Genomic DNA, 19948 nt, shown 5'->3' with positions numbered 1-19948 from the left:
AAGCTCTTTACTAATTGGCTAACTAGATCATGCACGCGCTCTTAGCTAAAATATGATTCGTTAAGTCTCTTTGTTCATGCGCACGGTCCTCTCCACCTGCATCCTGCTTCACGTTCTGCTTTCAGTCACGTACACCAGCCTTTCCTCCTCCTTTCAAGGTTGCTTCATCATTTTCTCACAGACGGCCTCCGCGATGTCCTTGAAGCCTGCTGCTCACAAACATAACAACTCCTTTTGGTCTGGATTGTTCGCTAAGTGTCCTTGATTCTCCAGATATCCAACACACCAGCGTGGTCCGCGGCCAGGCACAGGCACAGCTGAGACAGAGCTGGAGCCAGCGACGCCATGACAGAGCTCAGGCAGGGCCTGGAGGCTTCTGCCTATGCCTCAGTGAGCATCTTGGGCCTATGGGCTGGAGGCCCAGGGGCCTGGGGTGGGGCTGGACACCCTGGCTCAGCCTGCTGGTGGCTTATTTGTGCCACAGAGAGGTTGTGGAGTCTCCATGCCTGGAGATGCTCCAAACTGGACGTGGCCCTGCACCACCTGCCCTGGCTGACTCTGCTTGGAGCAGGGCGTGGACAGACTAGATGGATGAGATGAGGTCCCTTCCAGCCTCAAGGATGCTGTGCTTTCAAGGCCCAAATATCTCCAGTGACACGGAAGTTTCACGCTGCAGGCACTGTTTTATTGGGCTAGACGTCCTGCCCGCTCTAATGCGCGTGTCTGACCTGAGCTGTAACCGTAGTCTTCCTTGGGCTACATGCAACAGACAAAACAACTGCAGACTGTATCCAGCGTCTCCAGGCACAAGGATGGCAACAGCCTTCTCGGACACCAAGTCATCTTGTGATGTGTGTTGCCGCCAGTGAAGAATGGCCATAGAGTTAGCCAGGCAAATCTTGATTTCCAAGCCCAGGTCATGAGGAAAGAGTCTTTGGGGACTTCTCGAACTCCCCAGCCAGCAGGTCCTCATCTCTTCTGCACACCTTCAGGAAAGCTGCTGAGAAAGTGCCCTAGAGGCATTGGTGTGCCACCCTCTGGGTGGCTGGGCCAAGCCATGCAGTGCCACCACTCTGGAAATGAGGGCTACAGCAGAAAGAAATGAGTCTCCCTCTCTCCCTCAGCTGAAACAGTTTCCCTAGGTAGTTCCCTTTGCTGCTGCAGAAATGCTTTTGTCAGTGCAATGCAGAAGGCAGCATGAGGGAAGCCACAAGCAACTAAGAGGGACAGCTTCGTAAACCACTGACAACAATTATGCCATAGCCTCAGGCAGAGCGAGAGGACCCCTGTGACACTGGTTGCTCACCAGGCAACACCAGCTGTATCATAGCTCTGCAGGGTCAACTCGCCAGAGTTGTTCTAGTCTCTCATTGGGCTTTCCGCTAAGAGCTTGCCAAGCTGACATTCAGATGCATTTTTATACTTTTGGGACTTCTGTTTCCCACAGCGCAGTTTGAGACCTGCAAGTGGAGAAGAACCATCATGCTTCAGGTCTGGCTGGGCTGCAGTGGAAGCTGACAGCTATGGAGGTCCACGTGGCCCAGACCCCACCTCTGCAAACACAAGCAGGTAGCTAGCTAGGCATTGCAACTTTGACAAGACACTCTTTCACAAATACACAAAGTGCACTTGGCAAAACCAGACTGACATAATGCTCCACCTCCTCTCCAGGCAAACACCCTTCACACTCGTGAGTTAACAGATGTCCTGGCTCTAAAACCAAAACGGCCTTTGGAGGACACCAAAGGTGTCTTCAAACAGTAAACCGCACCCATTCTTCGCATACTTGAGAAGGAGAGCTCTGCCAAGGAACACTGCTGCAAAGTCCCAAGAAAGGGACCTTTACAGGTCCCTTCTAACCCTAACTATTCTATGATTCCCAAGGCAGCAGCGAGCTCCGTGGTGATGTGTAAGCGGAAGAAATCTGGCTGCTCAGCAGTCCACTCAAAGACTCCTGAGCGCAGCACTTGCCCTGATTTTGCTGCGGGGCAGGGGGAGACAGCTCCAGTGACAAGACAGCATGAGGCAGGACCAGACTGGCTCTGGCCCTCGCTCCTCCTCCTCTCCACCATCAGGTAGCTGCTAGGCATTATGTAGCTTCCGAACTCCCACACAAGCAGTTCAAAAGGTCTGACTCAGGATCTCTTCTCTAGCTGGTAGCAGGTGGCACAAGGGAACAATACATCCAAACAAACGCCAATATTTTTGGTTTGCATGTCTTGCACTGGTTCTCCCCAGAGAGCGAGTGTCAGTGCCAGAAGCAGCCGGTGGAAGCGCAAGAGTCTTTTCTCCACGCAGGAGACTTTCTTGGCATAGCACTGCCCCAGCCACCCTCTGTGTTCTGCAGCAACAGCTGAACAGAGCACAGGAATCAAGTGCAAGGGAACATTTTCTTTTCTTGCTATCCTGACAACCCCCACAGCTGCTGCCAGTTCTGTCTGTCCTACACACATGGCACTGCTGCCTCCAGCTCAGCACTCGGGCGCATCCGGAGCGCAGGTTATGCCGAGTCCCTGAAGGACGCCACAAAGAATAAGGAGAGGGAGCTAACTGCTTTCAGGAACATGCAGGGCCTTCTGACCTCGCCTTGTGGAACTGCGGGTGTCCAAGAGCTGGAAGAACGCAGGCAACGATAAGGAACCAACACAGTGGAGCAAGGCTTCGCTTTCTGCCATTGTGTGAAAACAACAGGACTCTCTTCTTGCGCCCCAGCGAGACAATGCTACACAATTTTCAAAGATGCTTTTGGCTTAGATGAGGTCCTTTCACACTCTTCTTCTGAGATTTGTGCTCTGGTGGACTTCTGGGAGAAGGCCTCTACTTCTTTTTCAGGCTCCAAGTTGGAAAGGCCAGGCTGGAAGCCACAGTCCGGCAACAAGCCAAGACCATTGAAGCCCTTCAGAAAGAGCTGCCAGCCTCTGCCTCAGGAAGCTTGTTGGAGCCTTCCCTGAAACCGTGAACAGGAACGCCTGTGATGTCATCTGCAGAGCTTTGTACCGTCCCGACTTGAAATTTCCCAGCCGGGCTAATTCGGGTGTTGGTGTCAGTGTAAAGAAGGTGCCTTTGCCCATGGCCAACACGAAGCAAATGAGCCTGGGCAGGGCTCACGTGCTACACGCACCTGGCACTGTGTGCCGAGGAGCTGACGCACGTTTTCCTCGGGATCGCAGGAGCTGAGCCGCCTGGCAGGAGAGCACGCCGGGGGACTGACGCGCGGATCAAACTCTACAACTCGGAGAGCCTTATAAAGCAGGCATGTTTATTTGGCGCCGGGTGCGTGGGGGATCGCTCCTCCAAAAGCACACACACCGACAGCACATTTTACCAAAAATGTATACGGTGCAGGTATACATATTCATAGGATTGCACAATACAGACATACATATGCATGAGCGAGGCGGGGTTATTCAAAAACACTTGCGTAAGCATTTCAGATCTGTGTCTGGTGGTCGTTCACTTCTTCCTCCAGATGAACTTCAGTCATTCACCCACGCTCTCCTTTCACTGGGTGATTTCAGCAGTTTCTTAACGACTTCTGACCAACATTGCAGCTCCCGTTATCCTGTCCTTTGCTGGACGTATCAGTCCTCGACAAATACCAGTTTCTGGACAAATACCGGTCCCTGACAAGCTTAAGCGAGTTTCAAGGCAAACAGGATCGTTAGGCGTTGTCCAGCAGACAGCGAGCCTCCTGAATCAAGCAATATGCAGACAGTTACTCCCCTACATCAAGCAATATTTAGCAGAGAGTTAATTCCCGGTATCAGGACATGTGGCCACGGCAGCGCGCGCGCCTCGTCCCGGCGGGGTGCGCGTTCACACCAGCCCCGACGGGGGGGTCACTGCGAGTGAGGGCGAGAGCCAGGCGAGAGACCGCCCGACGTCCCCGCCCGCCCGAGCCAGGCGCTGGCCGCCTCCGGCTCCGCTTTTGGGGACCCGCAGCCCCAGGCTCCGCGGCCACGCGCTGAGGGCAAACGCGGAGCGGGCGAGGCGAGGGCCGCTTCGGCGACTGCCGCAGCCCCCGGCCGCGGGGGCGCCCCGACGCCGCAGGCAGCGTAGACTCCGCAGTCTGCGTACACTTACGGAGCCTCCAGCCAGCCTGTCACCCTGTGACGCCCCCGCCGCGCCCTCTGTGACGCCCCCCGCTGCCGCTGGAAAGCCGCCCCCGGCAGCCGCCGCCGCTCAGTGCTGTCGCCGCCGCGGCGGGACCGGCAGCGCGTCTCGGGCTGGCAGCGTCGGGGGCTGCGAGCCGCGGCCGCCGCTCGGGGCTCCCCTCTCGGCTCTTGTCGCCCTCTCTCCGCCCTCTCCCCGTCCCTTCCCGTCCCGGGGCTCGCCAGAGCCCGCCGGCCGCCTGCTGCGGCTGCTCACGCCGGGCCGGCCCGCGCCCTCGTCCCCGCCGCAGCATGCAGAGCCTCCGCGGACTCTTCAGGAGGGGGCGGCAGCGGCCGCCGTCCGGCAGCGCTCCCGCGCCCGGCGCCGCCGGGGCCTCCGAGCAGCGGCAGAGGGGCCGGGGCGGGCTGCACAGCGCGGCCGCCGACGGCGACCTGGCCCAGCTGCAGCGGCGCTGGTGGCTGAGGAGACTCCGCATCAACGGGCGCGACGCCAACAAGCAGTAAGGGCCGGGCACTGCCCCTAGCAAAGCTTCCACCCACCCCGGCTGCAAGAGCCGGCAAAGCCCAGCGGGGTCGCAAGCGCCCTCGGAGCAGGGCCGGCTCCACAGCGCTGGCCTTGCCGGAGGCCTGCCCAAGCTGGGACCGGAGCCGGCGGGTGCTCCGCTCCGCCCTGCCCTGCCCTGCCCTGCCCTGCCCTGCCCTGCCCGCCTGGTGCCTGTAGTGAATCTTGTGTGCGGCTCAGCAGGCCTTCGGCCAGGCACAGACGGCTCCTTTCCTGTCGCCAGACTGAGTGGCTTGTTTGAGCAGGGCACGGCTTCCCCTTGCTGTTACAGGTCCCATCCCCTGCGTCTCTGGGCACGCCTGGCGCGGGACTGATCCGGGGAAAACCCAGGGCCTTGCGCAGTCTCCGCAGACTTATGCAGCCTCCGTAGACTTCAGGCTGCCAAGACGCGGTCTCCTTTTGCTGGCCTGGGTGGCTGGGCAGTCCTGCTGGAGGCCTGGGCACAAGAGCCTGCTTGGGCAGGTTCAGTGACACAGCTGAGGAAATGCCTCCTGACTCAACTGTCCCCTCTTGGGGACTTCTCCTAGACAGCCCCAGGCTTTGGGTGTGCAACTGCTGCCACCGGCTCTGAACAAGAAAGCGTGCTTTCGGCTTCCTTTTGGCAGCTGAGCTTTGTGGCCCCATGTGGCGAGTTCCACAGCCTGAAACCATGTCTTCAGCTGTCTCCCTGTGACAGCTAACTGAATATCTTTAATTCCTAGGACGCCTCTGCACCTTGCTTGTGCGAACGGCCATGCAGATGTCGTTCGCTTTCTGGTAGGACAAAAGTGCAAGCTAAACCCTCGCGACAACTATAAGAAGTCGCCCCTGATGAAGGTACGTGGAATGTGTTATGCTGTTGTACGTTGGGCTTATCGATTACGCGCTGAGCGATACGTACCTCGCGTGACTCTTTACATAGGTCTGCATAGAATTGTATCCTGTGATTCTACGAAACAGGCAGGTTGTAGTCAGCGGGGATGGGGCATATGTTGCCTGATCTTTGCAGACGCTCGTACTTCCCAGTGTTGGGAAGATGCGGGAGTTCTGACAGAGAGAAACGTAGACGTTGGAAGTTATTCTGCCTTTGTCTTGTTTCCAGGCAGTAGAGCACCGGCACAAAGAATGCGCAGCTATTCTGCTGGAGCACGGTGCCAACCCTGACCTCCACTGTGCCAGCGGCAACACTGCCCTTCACCTGGCTACCATCATGTCTAGCAAGTCGCTAGTGGAGCTGTTACTTGAGCACAATGCCCATATCGATGCTAAGGATGATGTAAGCTTGGATTTTGCGTAAGGCTCCTCTTCTCAACACTTGCTTGACTTTTCTCTGTTATTCTAAGGAGATTATATCTCTTTCAGTTCGGGTACACTCCGCTTGCTGTTGCGATCACGAGGCGCTGTCAGGAGATGATTGAGTTGCTTCTTCAAAAAGGAGCTGACGTGCACGCTCAAGATAAGCATGAAAGGTGAAGGCTTTGTCAAAAGTGCGCACGGGACTCCTTAGCATTGTTCAGGCTGGACTGATGGGAGGCATCGGAATGAGCTTTGCAAAAGAACCTGGAGCTGCGCAGAAGGAGCTCCTTCTGCGTGACTTGTGAAAGCAGGCCCGCGCCCGGCGGCTCTCTCACCTCAGGGGACGATTGCCGCACTGAGGACTGCAAGAAAGCGTTGGCTGTGGTGCCACCGACGCACATGCACAGACTCCCCTGTCTGCTCTGGGAAGGTGGTTGGCCTGGAGACCTCCTGCGGTCCCAGCATCCTGAATTCTCTGATGCTTCCGTGTGTTTGGCTGTGCTTTCACTCCAGCTCTAGGAGAGGGGAAACGAGTTGTTTGGGAAGCAAAGAGGGGCTGAAGTAATGGCAGTGCAATGTCTGCAGAAGCTGATGTATTTCCTATCATCTCTTGGATGCTTTAGGACCATTCTTATGCTTGCTGCTATTGTTGGGGATATGAATATCATACGACTACTTCTTCGGCATGGTGCTGATCCTTCTCAGAAAGACGTGTTTGGTTGCACAGTTACGAATTATGCCACAGTATCTCCATATGCTGAGTAAGTGGTTGACATCCTCGTTAGAGCAGCTGCACTGACAGAGTGTCCGTGCTGATGTAGGGCCCTTTTTGGTGCCATCAGCAGGGTTGAATGAAGTGTTGAGACCTTTGTTGAAGCCGGGCTCAGTGACATCTTCTGATGCATCTCTTTCCCTGTCAAGAGTGGATTTGTAGGTTGAGGAAAACTTTCCCCCACAGTTCTCCCTGAGAATTCTCCCAAGTGTGCTGCCAAGCTTCACTCCACCAAACTGACTCGCAACTACCTGCCTTTTGTTTCAGAGGGGATCTAAATGATATCCTCTGAGTTCAAGCATGTTTGAGGGTTGCTGTAGCAAAACAAGATGGTCATTCCTTCCCTCCAGGCTTCTGGCACAGTACCAGTCTTGTGCTAATGCACCACTTTGCACAGCAGCCTTGGTCAGGCGCACGGTTTTTATATTTTCTTTTCTTGTTTGTTTGGGGTTTTTTTGTTTTGTTTCTAGTTCTGCTTACGAGGCAAACCTGAAAGTGGTCTCTCTCCAGATCCCCAACTGACCCTCTGCCAGGGTTGTTAGAAGATAACACCTATGCAATGTACTGAACCCCTGCAGTGCCTGGAATGCAACCGCAGTCTTTGTTGGGCTCTTGATATGCCACCTAGGAGGTCTGTAACCTCTCAGGTCCTCACACCAACCATGGGAATTTCCAAACCCGTTCAAAGTCAGGACTGGGTTTGAGGAGACATCACCCTGGCTTGAAAGGTGACGAAGTGTTGCTGCAGCGTTAGGATAGCGTCCTGCTGAGGTAGAAGCCTTGTTCTTAGATGTCTGTCTGCCGGGGGACTTTTTAAGCTTCCTGGCCCTGGAAATGGAGAGGAGGTGTAACTCTCTGCAGATGGCTAGGAATATGTGTAGGATGGCTCACGAATGCCTGTTGCTCTTTCAGTAGAGCGTGGATGAAAGTGTGTGGGGGGGTGTGTTTTTACAGAATGCATTTCCTTCCCTTCTGTATATAGCACTGCAAAGCAACTGGAAGAATATGGGCGCTGCAAAAGGACGGGAGATTGTTCTGCGGGAGGCACAGAAGGCGCAGCAGTACTTGACAGCTCTTGCTCTGGGAAGCCTGCTGAATTTCCCTTGGGCGCACCTGCACTGGCCACAGCAGGTAGGATCCTTCACCATGAAGGAGGTGATGACGACAATGCACTGTGGCCTGCAGGAGAACGCGTAAACGCTGACTGGAATGCAGGGGTGGAGAGATGTGGAAAGGCAGATTGAAATAGCAGCTAACAGCAGCAACGTGCTTCTTACACCCTCTCTAGGAGTCTTGCCAGCAGCAGGAGCACAGCAGGAGGAACAGTTTGATTCCCCTTCTGATTATGAGGTACCTTCTCTGAAGGGAAGGCAGTGGGGCCCCACTGGCCTCCCTTGCTTTTGGTCTCATTTCCCTCTGCTTCAGCTTCCTCCGCACGCTCCGAACCGGGACCTTGCCATGCTGTGCTGGTTTTCACGCCTGTCTTAATTTACACAGTCAGATGATGAAGGTCCAAGTATTCGGCCAACCATTGTCATGGTTACAGCGGATGTCCACCACGGAGCCCGCTGGGAGCCAGTTGCAGAGGAGCCCGGCAATGGTAATTTCCTGATGGACTAATGGTTACCTTTGTAAGCTTCTCTGGACTGAAGCGGACAGGGAAAAGCAGAGTGAAATAAGCACTCACAGCAGCATCGCGTTTCTTTCCTCTTTCGTAGGTGACTTGCCAGCGGCGGGAGCAGAACAAGAGGAAGATGAGGATTCCTCTTTTGATTCTGAGGTAGAATCCTAGACCCAGAATCATTGTGGTGGGAAAAGTCCCTGAAGATCATTGAGTCTAACCACAAATGTTACACTGCCATGCCCACCCCTAAACCGTGTCCCTAAGTACCACATCTATGCATCTTCTGAACACCTCCGGGGACGGTGACTCAACCACTTCCCTGGCCAGCCTGTTCCAGTGCTCCATAAGCCTTCCAGCAATGAAAGCTTTCCTAAGAACCCAGCTAAACCTCCCCTGGCCCATCTTGAGGCCATTTCCTATGCTGCTATCAAATCCCTCTTGGGCAAAGAGAGCGACGCCCACCTCACCACCACCTCTTGCAGTGAGGGGCCCAAAACTAAACCCAGTGTTCAAGGTGTGGCCTCCCAAGTGCCGAGTCCAAAGGGACAATCACTTCCCTAGCCCCGCTGCCCACACTGTTTCTCATACAAGCCAGGATGCTGTTGGCCTCCTTGGCCAGCTGGCCACACTGCTGCCTCATATTCAGGCACCCGTCAAACAACACATGCGCATTACCGGGCGATACACATGCGGGCGGTGGGAGGGGGGTTACGAGGGGGGGGGTGGGTTGGGGGGATAGGGCTAGATTTCTCGGAACCAGCTCTCCATTCACGTTTTGCAAGACAACAGGAGTTGCCTTGCAAAATAACGGGAAGCCATTGCTCGGGTGGTGGTTTGCTGTTTCAACAATGTTGAGACAAATGTTTGACACAGTCTTTTACACCACCCCGTGGCTCAACATTGTTGCCTCAGAGACGGAGTTCCATGGTGGCATAAATGATAGAGGAAAGGAGAAAGAAAATAATAAAAAAGAGAAGAAGAATAAAAGAAAGAAAAAAGATATATGCAATTCTGAACATTATTGTTTATCATTTAGTGTACAAAGAGATATAAATGCTAGATACTTCGATTTAATTAACAATATCTTATCTAAGTAAATTACAAAACCAGAACATTAACATATCAACATTTATCTTACAACTAAAAATTTGTCCCAGGCCAAGTTTGAGGCTTATGGCTCTGGGGGATCAGAAGAAGCAAGTAATTGTTTACAAGGACAATCATAAGATAAACAAAGATAAACCACCAAAACTATAGCAATGCACAACATCATAAACGCCTCAAGATAAAGCACCATCAAAATGTTAAGCATTTTGTTCACTTCTGCAACCATTTCTTTTCTTTGGCAAAACAGTTCAGTTTTTGCTTTTTGGTGAGGCTGGCGACCAAGTCCTCGTGGAGCTTGTGGCTGTGGAATTCTGGCCCACCGGAACGGGGGTCTGGATACACAGCAGGAAAATGGATTTCCCTGCCTCCAACTCAGAGCACAGTCAATAAACAATGACACTATAAATTTGCTGTCAATTTTATATCACCCCGTGGACCCATGGTGGTTCCAAAAAGAAAAAAAAAAACCACAAACCAAAAGAAAACAAACAAAAAAAAACCCCAACCAAACAAAATCTCATATCTTTCCATCGTCTAGCGATGTTGAGACATTAATTAACCTTTTCAGTCTCTATCACCACCCTGTGGCTCAGCATCGCTCACCAAGGTTGAAGGGGGAAAAAAAAGAAGAGGGAAGGGGGGGTGAAGGGACTTAGTTATGCTTATAATATACGTATGGCCACAAAATGGGTTTCTATTGTTGTATGATACGTTGAGGGGTTTCTTCATTTTTAATATCGACCACCCCAAGGTAACATACCTTAATCCAGGTCACATATAGCAATTTGTGGATATGATGTTCACAGATCCAATGATGTCAAATAACCTATTCAAAATCATACATATAACACAAATAAAGATTAATAGATTAACCATGACTATAGTAATCATCAAAACCATAGATTTAAATATCAATAATATTTTTCCCACCCCGTGAGTCCCAATATTTTCCTAAAAAAAAAAGTTTTAGGTAGGTTTCCAGGTTTGCCTTCAAAGTTATATGATTCTAACAGTTACGTGTTTGGTTTGCCGTACAAACCTGATATGTTTAACCCCATCAGGTGAAGTCACAGTGGCCGCTTGCATGCGAGTCACCACGCTTTGGATTAATTGAATTAGGCACAGTATAATACAAGGCGGGGGGCGGGGGGGGCTGTTTCTGCTTGTTTAGAAGGAAGAAGTTTTTTCGACAAAGTCAAAATTCCACATTGCTCCGCCTCACTCTGCATCAGTGCGGTGATTTGTGCTCCTGTGTCAATTAAAAAGGTTACTGTTTTTTTTCTGTGGCCCTATAGCCACTGTAATCAACAAATCCCCTTTCACATTTAAGGTGAGTTGTTTTATAAACATCCACCCTCCGTTTCCCCCCCCACCTTCGGGGAACGGAGGAACTAGTTTCCCATCACCCTCTTTTCTGCATCAGTTTCTTCCCCAAGGTCTATCCATGGTGGGGCACTAGGGGTTGTTCCAAAATTGACTTTTTGCCCCGATCCTGTTTGTACAAGTTTCTCTAATTTCTGTGTTGGAAGCCCATCCATTACATCTCGGGGAATACCTGTCTGGAGTCCCGGTTGCTGCCATTCCTGACGGCCGAGGGGTCTCCCTCTCCCAGGATCAGTAAGTCAGACCGACTTAAAATCGTGACTTCTCTTGACCAGTGCTGGCCAGCCTTCACCTTTTTCTGTGGCTCTTACAGCTCTGGTTTCAGTGTTTTGCCCGAATCCACCAACAGGACCGTATGTCCTCCCAAAATTTATGAGTTCTTGGGCTACTTCTCCCCATGTCCACACTTTCCTCCCTGTCCTTCTATGATCAGGGGTCACTGTTCCCTCCAGAGCACCGGTAAGTCTGTCTGCCACAGGGGTACTTTGTATCTTCCCCTGTAGCTGGATCCCAATGGGTTTCAGGGAATCAGGAAGTCCTCAGATTAGAGGAGTCATCTGTTCGGGATCCACAGGCATCATCATTGGAGAGCCCTGGTTAGGTTTGAGCTCTCTACCATACATCATTTGCAAACAAGCAGCCTTCTGCACACTCTCCACCAGTTGACCCACTGTGCCCATGATGGCTAGGGGGTCTCCCCTCTCCAAAGGGTTCAGCCCCCCAGCCCAATATGCTGCCCTCTGTGTCAAAGACCATGGGGCCCGATAATTGCCGGTAGTTAAAAATACACCTGGACACCAATATCCTACCGCTTCCTTTTCTGACAACAAGATTCCACCCCCCCCAACAACGACACTCTCCAGACATCCTCTGTGTCCGATTCCTTTGAAGTCCTTGCAAAATCCTTCCTTAATTTTGCCAACTCAGTTGCTGTAAACGGAACCTCTTTAGTAACAACTTGGGGATGGTTATCGGTTTCTCCCTCATACACATATTCAGTTTTAACTAGGGGATACATGTGAGGGGGGTTCTCTACAATTTCTTTTGCTTTTTGCAAGTCCCCCTGAGGGTAGATTTGCCTGATTCCCTTATCTTCTAACTTCAACTCCACCTCTCCACACGAGTCATTTTCTCTCCACAATTCTTCTGCGGGGATCTCATCACAAACATTTGCACATTTGCAAGCACCCATCTCACCAAAGAGGGGTTATTTCGTCCTGAGAGGGCCGCACCACAATTTTAACCACAATTCCCCCCCCACACACTCCCAGGAGGGCACACCTTTCAAATTTCACAAAAGGGGGGGGCCCACACCATAATTTTACCACAATTCCCCCCCAACATACACTCTCAGGAGGACACACCTTTCAAATTTCTCACGAAAGCACTTATGTCACAAAAGAGGAGTTATTTCGTCCTGAGAGGGCTGCACCACAATTTTTTTTTACCACAATTCCCCCTCCACACTCTCAGGAGGACACACCTTTCAAATTTCACAAAAGGGGCTTGTCTTTTGCCCAATTCTATCACTGTCCTTCTCCGGCTCTTTTCCTCGCAGACAAACAGAACCGCGGATCCGGACTTTGCACTCGCTTTGTACCAACGTAGGTCTCAGTCATACACACACACACACTAGAATTTCTAATAAAGCAACTGGACACTTTCTGTTTCTCCGAGAATCCTGCCGACTACGCCAATTAAATAATGTCACGTTCCGATTTCGGACGAGAGGAAGGCACCCTTGCGTTCTAGCCGACCTCAGACGAGTCTGGGAGGCTAGGGGCGGCTGGACCGACCTCTCACACACCGGAGCGTGGTTTTGTTCGTATTCTCGAGAACAGAATTAAGACTCAAAACGGAGTCAAGTGCCGGGTAACTTTATTAACCCGATAAGAAGTTTGTAAATGGAAGAGAAAGGAGAGAAAGGAAGGAAAGAGGGAAAAGAGTTTCAGTTGTAATAGCTACCGCCACAGAGCTGCGGCGTCCTGACAGTCCAGTTCGCTTGATGGGGGAACGATCCGGCCGGTGTTGGCCGTCTCGATGTCGGTTCCGTGGATGTGTGTTCCGGCGAATGTGTATTCTGTTGAATGAAGTGAAGAGTAGTGAAGTGTAGAAGTGTCGAAGTCTCGAAGAAAGTGTCTAAGTCTAAGTCTAGAAGTCTAGAAGAACCTTCTCTAGACTGAAGTGGACAGGGAAAAGCAGAGTGAAAAGCTTCTGACGTCCTTTGTAGGTGCCTTGCCAGCAGTGAAAGCAGAACAAGAGGAAAATGAGGACTCTTCTTTTGATTTCGAGGAAGAGTCATAGAACCAGAATCACTGTGGTGGGAAAAGTCCCTGAAGATCATCGAGTCCAATCGTAAACCTTACTCTACCATGCCCACCCCTAAACCGTGTCCCTAAGCACCACATCCACGCATCTTCTGAACACCTCCGGAGATGATGATTCAACCACTTCCCTGGCCAGCCTGTTCCAGTGCTCCATAAGCCTTCCAGCAAATAAAGTTTTCCTAAGATCCCAGCTAAACCTCCCCTGGTCCAACTTGAGGCCATTTCCTATGCTGCTGTCACATCCCTCTTGGGCAAAGAGAGCGATGCCAACTTCACTACCACTTCCGGTCAGGTAGTTGTAGAGCGAGAAGGTCTCCCCTCGGCCTCCCTTTCTCCTGACTAAACAACCCCACTTCCCTGCAGCGCTGCTCACAGGACTTGTCCTCCAGACCCTTCACCACCTTCCTTGCTCTTCTGTACACAAACTACAGCACCGCAATGTCTTTCTTTGAGTGAGGGGCCCAAAACTAAACCCAGTGTTCAAGGTGTGGCCTCCCAAGTGCCGAGTCCAAAGGGACAATCACTTCCCTAGCCCCGCTGCCCACACTGTTTCTCATACAAGCCAGGATGCTGTTGGCCTCCTTGGCCAGCTGGCCACACTGCCGCCTCATATTCAGGCACCCGTCAAACAACACCCCCACATCCCTTTCCACCAGGCAGCTTTGCAGCCACTCTTCCCTATCTAAGAAGGACTCCCTGGGGTCTCCCTGGCCTCCCTTGCTTTTGGTCTCATTTCTCTCTACTGCTGCCTCCGCCACATGCTCCAAACTGGGACCTTGCCATGCCGCTGCTGCAGGCAAGCTCCTCAGTTTGGACTGGGATGAAGGAGGTCAAGCTAATGACTCGGCTCTCCTACCAGCTGTCCTTTGAGCTGGACTTGTAGTACAGGATTGAAGCAGTAAAGCTTCCCACCAGTTATGATCCTCTGAAATCCTACCAGGCTGGCGCTGTGAGGATTGCTGTTTTTCCTCCACATAGGTCTCTTCTCCACATCCAGTCCGTGTCAAGCGGTTGCCCATGGGGTATACAGCCTAGACGCTTTGCTCCCTCTGTCTACTTCCTCTCTGTCTCTTGGGCAGGTGTTCTTCAGTTCCTTTTGAAAGCCCTGCTCCACAGAGATGCCTAACACGCTGCTTCTGTTTGCCGTTCTCCTTTCCGTCACCTGATACAACGTTATGGGTGTTGGCTGAAGCAAGAGCTTTGCAAGTGGAAGTGGGTTCGGGATGAGTCTGTGCCAGTTTTTACGCATGTCTTTTAATCTACACAGTCGGATGCTGAAGGTCCAAAAACTGGGCCAACAACCATGGTGCTTCCTGATGCAGTCCACTATGGAGCCCGCTGGGAGCCAGTTGCAGAGGAGCCCAGCAATGGTAATTTCCTGGTGGACTAATGGTTACCTTTGTAAGCTTCTCTGGACTGAAGCGGACAGGGAAAAGCAGAGTGAAATAAGCACTCACAGCAGCATTGCGCTTCTTTCCTCTTTCGTAGGTGCCTTGCCAGCGGCGGGAGCAGAACAAGAGGAAGATGAGGATTCCTCTTTTGATTCTGAGGTAGAATCCTAGACCCAGAATCATTGTGGTGGGAAAAGTCCCTGAAGATCATTGAGTCCAACCGCAAATGTTACACTGCCATGCCCACCCCTAAACCGTGTCCCTAAGTACCACATCTAGGCATCTTCTGAACACCTCCGGGGACGGTGACTCAACCACTTCCCTGGCCAGCCTGTTCCAGTGCTCCATAAGCCTTCCAGCAATGAAGTCTTTCCTAAGATGCCAGCTAAACCTCCCCTGGCCCAACTTGAGGCCATTTCCTATGCTGCTATCAAATCCCTCTTGGGCAAAGACAGCGACGCCCACCTCACCACCACCTCTTGCAGTGTGGGGCCCAAAACTAAACCCAGCTTTCAAGGTGTGGCCTCCCAAGTGCCGACTCCAAAGGGACAATCACTTCCCTAGCCCTGCTGCCCAGACTAATCCTCATACAAGCCAGGATGCTGTTGGCCTCCTTGGCCAGCACATAGGTCTCTTCTCCACATCCAGTCAGTGTCAAGCGGTTGCCCATGGGGCATACAGCCTAGACATTTTGCTCCATCTGTCTACTCCTCTACCTCTCTATCTTGGGCAGGTGTACCTTGGCCCATTTTGAAAGCCCTGCTCAATAGAGACGCCTAACACAGTGGCACTGATAGCCCTGTATGCAGTCCATTGCCGAGGAGTGTGGCAATGGTAACTTTCTGTTGGGACTAAGTGTAAGCTTCTGTAAGCTTCTCTGGAGTGAAGCCGATAGGGAAAAGCAGAGTGAAAGAGGCACGCTTCGTACCTCTTCTTTGTGTGTCTTGCCAGAAGCAGAAGCTCTGCAAGAGGAAGATTTTGACTCCTCTTCTGAGAATGAGTTCTTTTCTCTTCCACAGGTAATGCAGAAGTAACGCTTCTGTAGCCCCAGTGCTGAAATGCGCTGTGATGCTGTCGTGTTGCTGGGGATTCCTTTCCTCCCTCTCGGTCTTTCTCTGTTCTTGTTCGCTCAGATTTCTGCACCGGGCAGAGAAGAGCTTCAGCTAAAGAAGGATGCTTCAACTCAGGCAGATTGTCGAGGCTACAGACAGGTGACTGTTAAAGGCCGATCTCCGTACAGAGAGCTTTTCTTCGTACTGAGTTCATTTTCAAGTGCTGCTAGGAGGACTTTAGTGATTCTGGACCTGAAGTGTATTTTGGACCTCCTCTTGTTCGCGTTGTGAAGCAGAAGAGCTGCATAAAGAGAGAAAACTCTTCGGTGACACATCGGTGACACATCTGCTGTATTTTAATCCAAAGCCTTGCCCAACACAGGAGCGATATGAATATTTTAAAAATGGAGCAAATATGCCTTTTGAAGAGCAGCTCTGCAGGCCACCCCAGAGCTGGATGCAGTACTCCAGGTGGGGTCTCATGACAGCAGAGTAGAAGGGGAGAACCACCTCCCTCAGCCTCCAGGCCACCCTGAAGACCGATCTAGTGACATCATCCCAGGAGTTAAAGCATCCCTCACGTTGTCATCTTCTTACTGATCTCTCCGTGCTCAGGGAATACCATTTCTTTAGACGTGGGTCAGGCAGCTGCAGCAGGAGCTTACCAACGCTTTCAGAAAGAACTCCCTGGCAGAAGCTTCACTCAAAGCTAAGAAGCGCTACAGCAGCCACCTGCAGGAACAGAAACTGCAGCTGCAGAAGCAACTGGACAGGTCTAAAGCTAAGGTATGGACAAAGCCCGTCTCTTGGCTCTTGGCAGGGGCCCCGGCCTTTCTGGGAGCAAACCAGAGTGGGGAACTGATCCATTCCTGGGGGTCTGGTGTAACCCAGGCTGGTTCAGCACACGCCTAGCTGTGATGAGGGGGCTGGGAGGGAACAGCACCGCTGCCTTTGGTGCCTGGCTGTTTGCACCACTGGAAGCAACAGCGGAGGGCTGTGCTAAGGTGGCCTTAGTACCCTGGGCACCTTTGCAACAGGAGTAGCTTGAGAAACATGTAAGCGACTCGCCTTGTTTTAGAAGCGCGGCGCCTACGATTAGAAAGGCCACTAACCGTGAAGTGGCTTTGTCCTTAAATGGACAAGGGTGTGTGTATTCCTTTCAGAGAGCTGCTTCTCAAGTTTCATGGAGCACATGTATTTGCTTCTCTGGGGTTTGGCGAAGCAGAGTGTGTGCTGATGGAGAAAGAGTAGGCATACTGGAGTGCTGTGGCGGTGCTTTCTTGTATTCCCTCATGACATCATCATTGTTATGGAGTTGAAAAGTCACTTCAGGAGCAGAAGGAGCTTCTAACTGGGTTGGAGTAGCCAACAAGGGGCTGCAAAGTGTTTGGAGCCCTTGAGAGAGGAGGACAAGGAGTGTTGGGGCAGCATTTAGGAAGCACTGTAGGAAATCAATGTAGATGTAGGACAGGGGCCCCTGTGTAGAAGGTCAAGAAGTAACATGGCTTTTGGCAGTTGACGTGAAAGTCAAAGCAGTCCACTCCTTTTTATCAAAGCTAAGCTGGCTACTGAGGATTCTTGTTGCGGTCTGACAGCGGCAGGAATTGAAAGAACGGCGTATCTGGACTGAGTGTTATGCCGAGTCCCTGAAGGACATCACAAAGAATAAAGAGAGGGAACTAACCACTTCCAGGAACATGCAGGGCCTTCTGACCTCGCCTTGTGGAACTGCGGGTGTCCAAGAGCTGGAAGAACGCAGGCAACGGTAAGGAACCAACACAGTGGAGCAAGGCTTCGCTTTCTGCCATTGTGTGAAAACAACAGGACTCTCTTCTTGCGCCCCAGCGAGACAATACTACACAATTTTCAAAGATGCTTTTGGCTTAGATGAGGTCCTTTCACATTCCTCTTTTGGGATTTGTGCTCTGGTGGACGTCCTGTACTTCCTTTTCAGGCTCCAAGTTGGAAAGGCCAGGCTGGAAGCCACAGTCCGGCAACAAGCCAAGACCATTGAAGCCCTTCAGAAAGAGCTGCCATCCTCTGCCTCAGGAAGCTTGTCGGAGCCTTCCCTCTTCATGAGCTACAGAGCCTAGCTCCATAATCCTGTGAGGAATTTGTAAGATGAGGTTTTCCTGAAAAGCCTAGGAGAGGTCAGTTCCTCTGTTCTACTGAGTAGAGGCTGCTCTGAAAGTCCTGCTGGCCCATTCCCCAGCTTTCCGGCTTTGAGAGTTGTCCCATTACGCTATCACAAATCCTACTTCATGCCGTCTTTGTTAGGGGGTTGATAATAATGCACCGGCTTAAGTATTGTCTGCTTTAGACCAGTTGTGAGGTTGAGACCTCAGGCAGCACTTCAGTAGTCATGCAGTCATGCATGTACCAGGGATTTGGTACCTTCAGTTGCAGATCTGTGGTTGAGAGTTCCAAGAGGAGACTGGACTTGGGAGAGTCGTGTTACCTTCTTTGTGGAGAACACTGTCGGCACCTTCTGCATAAGGATCCTGTTCCTGTGTTCCGTGTGTGATGTATCTTTTCTATTTTGAAAATGTCAGAGTGAAAGCAAGAAAGTGAAGCAGGCGGTCAAGTTGAAATGCCAGTCAGAAGCACTTCTGGACGAAATGCGGAGAAGGAACACTGTGCTGGAGGAAGAACATAGCAGGCATGGCTTTTTAGTGCTTTAAAGAAATGTCACGTTGAGTAGAAGTCAAGCTTTACTGAACTCTGATGTAAAAGCACGTACGTAACAGTCTGTGAGCAAATTCAAGCCCCGCATTCGATCCTGCACAGTGCTCCTGTGCATGAGCCTATGGTTTTAAAAAGCTTCAAAAGGCCTTGCAAATGCAGACTGCCTGCAGTTCCCCTGGGAGGGAAGCGAGTCTTTTCTTCCTTCATCCAGGTAGACTTTGGGCCCTCCAAGTGATGCTGGAGGGCTGGCTCTTCTCAGTAATTCCTGGCCTGTCGAGCACCTTACAGATGAAGCAGGCCGTGACTGTGCTGCTTACATAAGAGTACGTGAGAAAGGCCAACTTGCTTTGCTTCATGCTTTCCTTACTAATTTGCCATGCAGGCTGAAGAGGCTTCTGGAGAGATATCAGACAATTCTGATGAAGTATGCTGGGAGAAAGAGAGAGCCTCAGCTCAGTTTCCAGGGCAGAGGTGAAGAAAGAGCTGTTCTGAGGTGGCCAACAAAGTTGGTAAACTAAGAAGAAAGGTGAGCTCTGGGTTGTTTGGTGGAGCTGAGGTGATTATTTTTCTCTGCTGGAACATGTATGATTCTTCCCCTATACTTTTTCTCCATGTTGCTCATTATCTGTTGGCTGTATGTTGCAATTGATTGGCTTCTCTTGATGCTCCTGCTGTTGATGTAGCAGTAGTAGATGATGATGTTGATGGACACAGATGTAGTTAGCATGATGAATAAAAGACATGAGCCAGGAGTCCCAGCAGGGCTACTAAGGTCAATGGCATGAGACTAGCATGGTGGGTCACAGCCAAATAGAGCTGTCTAAAAGAGATACGGGAGAAAGAGCTGGACAAGGAATAAGGCAAAAACCGCAAGAAGCTGATCCGTATCTCTGTGTAACACAATCTTCCAGGTGTGTCTGTAGCCCATGGGCTGGAACTTTGTTGTTGACACGTATGAGTGACTGGTTCTCGTTATCTGGGTCTGTGCATTAGTGTTGTACTTTCACGATCCACTTTCCAGTGCTGCCTTTGGCCCAGCCTGCTGTAAAGCTAACACACAGCCTTCTCTTTTCCTGCCCTTCCCCAGTCGCAGCTGAACCTCCAATGCAGTTGGTGAGGAGAAGCTGCTGGAGCTAGGCATTGCAACTTTGACAAGACACTCTTTCACAAATACACAAAGTGCACTTGGCAAAACCAGACTGACATAATGCTCCACCTCCTCTCCAGGCAAACACCCTTCACACTCGTGAGTTAACAGATGTCCTGGCTCTAAAACCAAAACGGCCTTTGGAGGACACCAAAGGTGTCTTCAAACAGTAAACCGCACCCATTCTTCGCATACTTGAGAAGGAGAGCTCTGCCAAGGAACACTGCTGCAAAGTCCCAAGAAAGGGACCTTTACAGGTCCCTTCTAACCCTAACTATTCTATGATTCCCAAGGCAGCAGCGAGCTCCGTGGTGATGTGTAAGCGGAAGAAATCTGGCTGCTCAGCAGTCCACTCAAAGACTCCTGAGCGCAGCACTTGCCCTGATTTTGCTGGGGTGCAGGGGGAGACAGCTCCAGTGACAAGACAGCATGAGGCAGGACCAGACTGGCTCTGGCCCTCGCTCCTCCTCCTCTCCACCATCAGGTAGCTGCTAGGCATTAGGTAGCTTCC

The 19948-nt window shown here is 51.5% G+C and overlaps 1 protein-coding gene across 1 annotated transcript; it reads left to right on the top strand.

The window, feature by feature from the left end:
• The first annotated feature begins 345 nt into the window (after nucleotides 1-345).
• On the top strand, nucleotides 346-17698 carry LOC147602043 (uncharacterized). The gene is made up of 11 exons (XM_086742927.1): nucleotides 346-390; nucleotides 4338-4612; nucleotides 5376-5490; nucleotides 5756-5929; nucleotides 6016-6122; nucleotides 6573-6710; nucleotides 15437-15572; nucleotides 15687-15764; nucleotides 16239-16391; nucleotides 17201-17370; nucleotides 17560-17698. Exons 1-11 carry the CDS (start codon nucleotides 346-348, stop codon nucleotides 17696-17698), a joined length of 1530 nt encoding a protein of 509 aa, XP_086599053.1.
• The last annotated feature ends 2250 nt before the right edge of the window (nucleotides 17699-19948 follow it).

Source organism: Chlamydotis macqueenii, chromosome 1 (assembly GCF_036417535.1).
Source record: "Chlamydotis macqueenii isolate bChlMac1 chromosome 1, bChlMac1.mat, whole genome shotgun sequence".
In the NCBI taxonomy this organism is placed as follows: Eukaryota; Metazoa; Chordata; class Aves; order Otidiformes; family Otididae; genus Chlamydotis; species Chlamydotis macqueenii.
The sequence above is the reverse complement of the archived record's forward strand: the minus strand, read 5'-3'. Positions and strand labels throughout refer to the sequence as shown.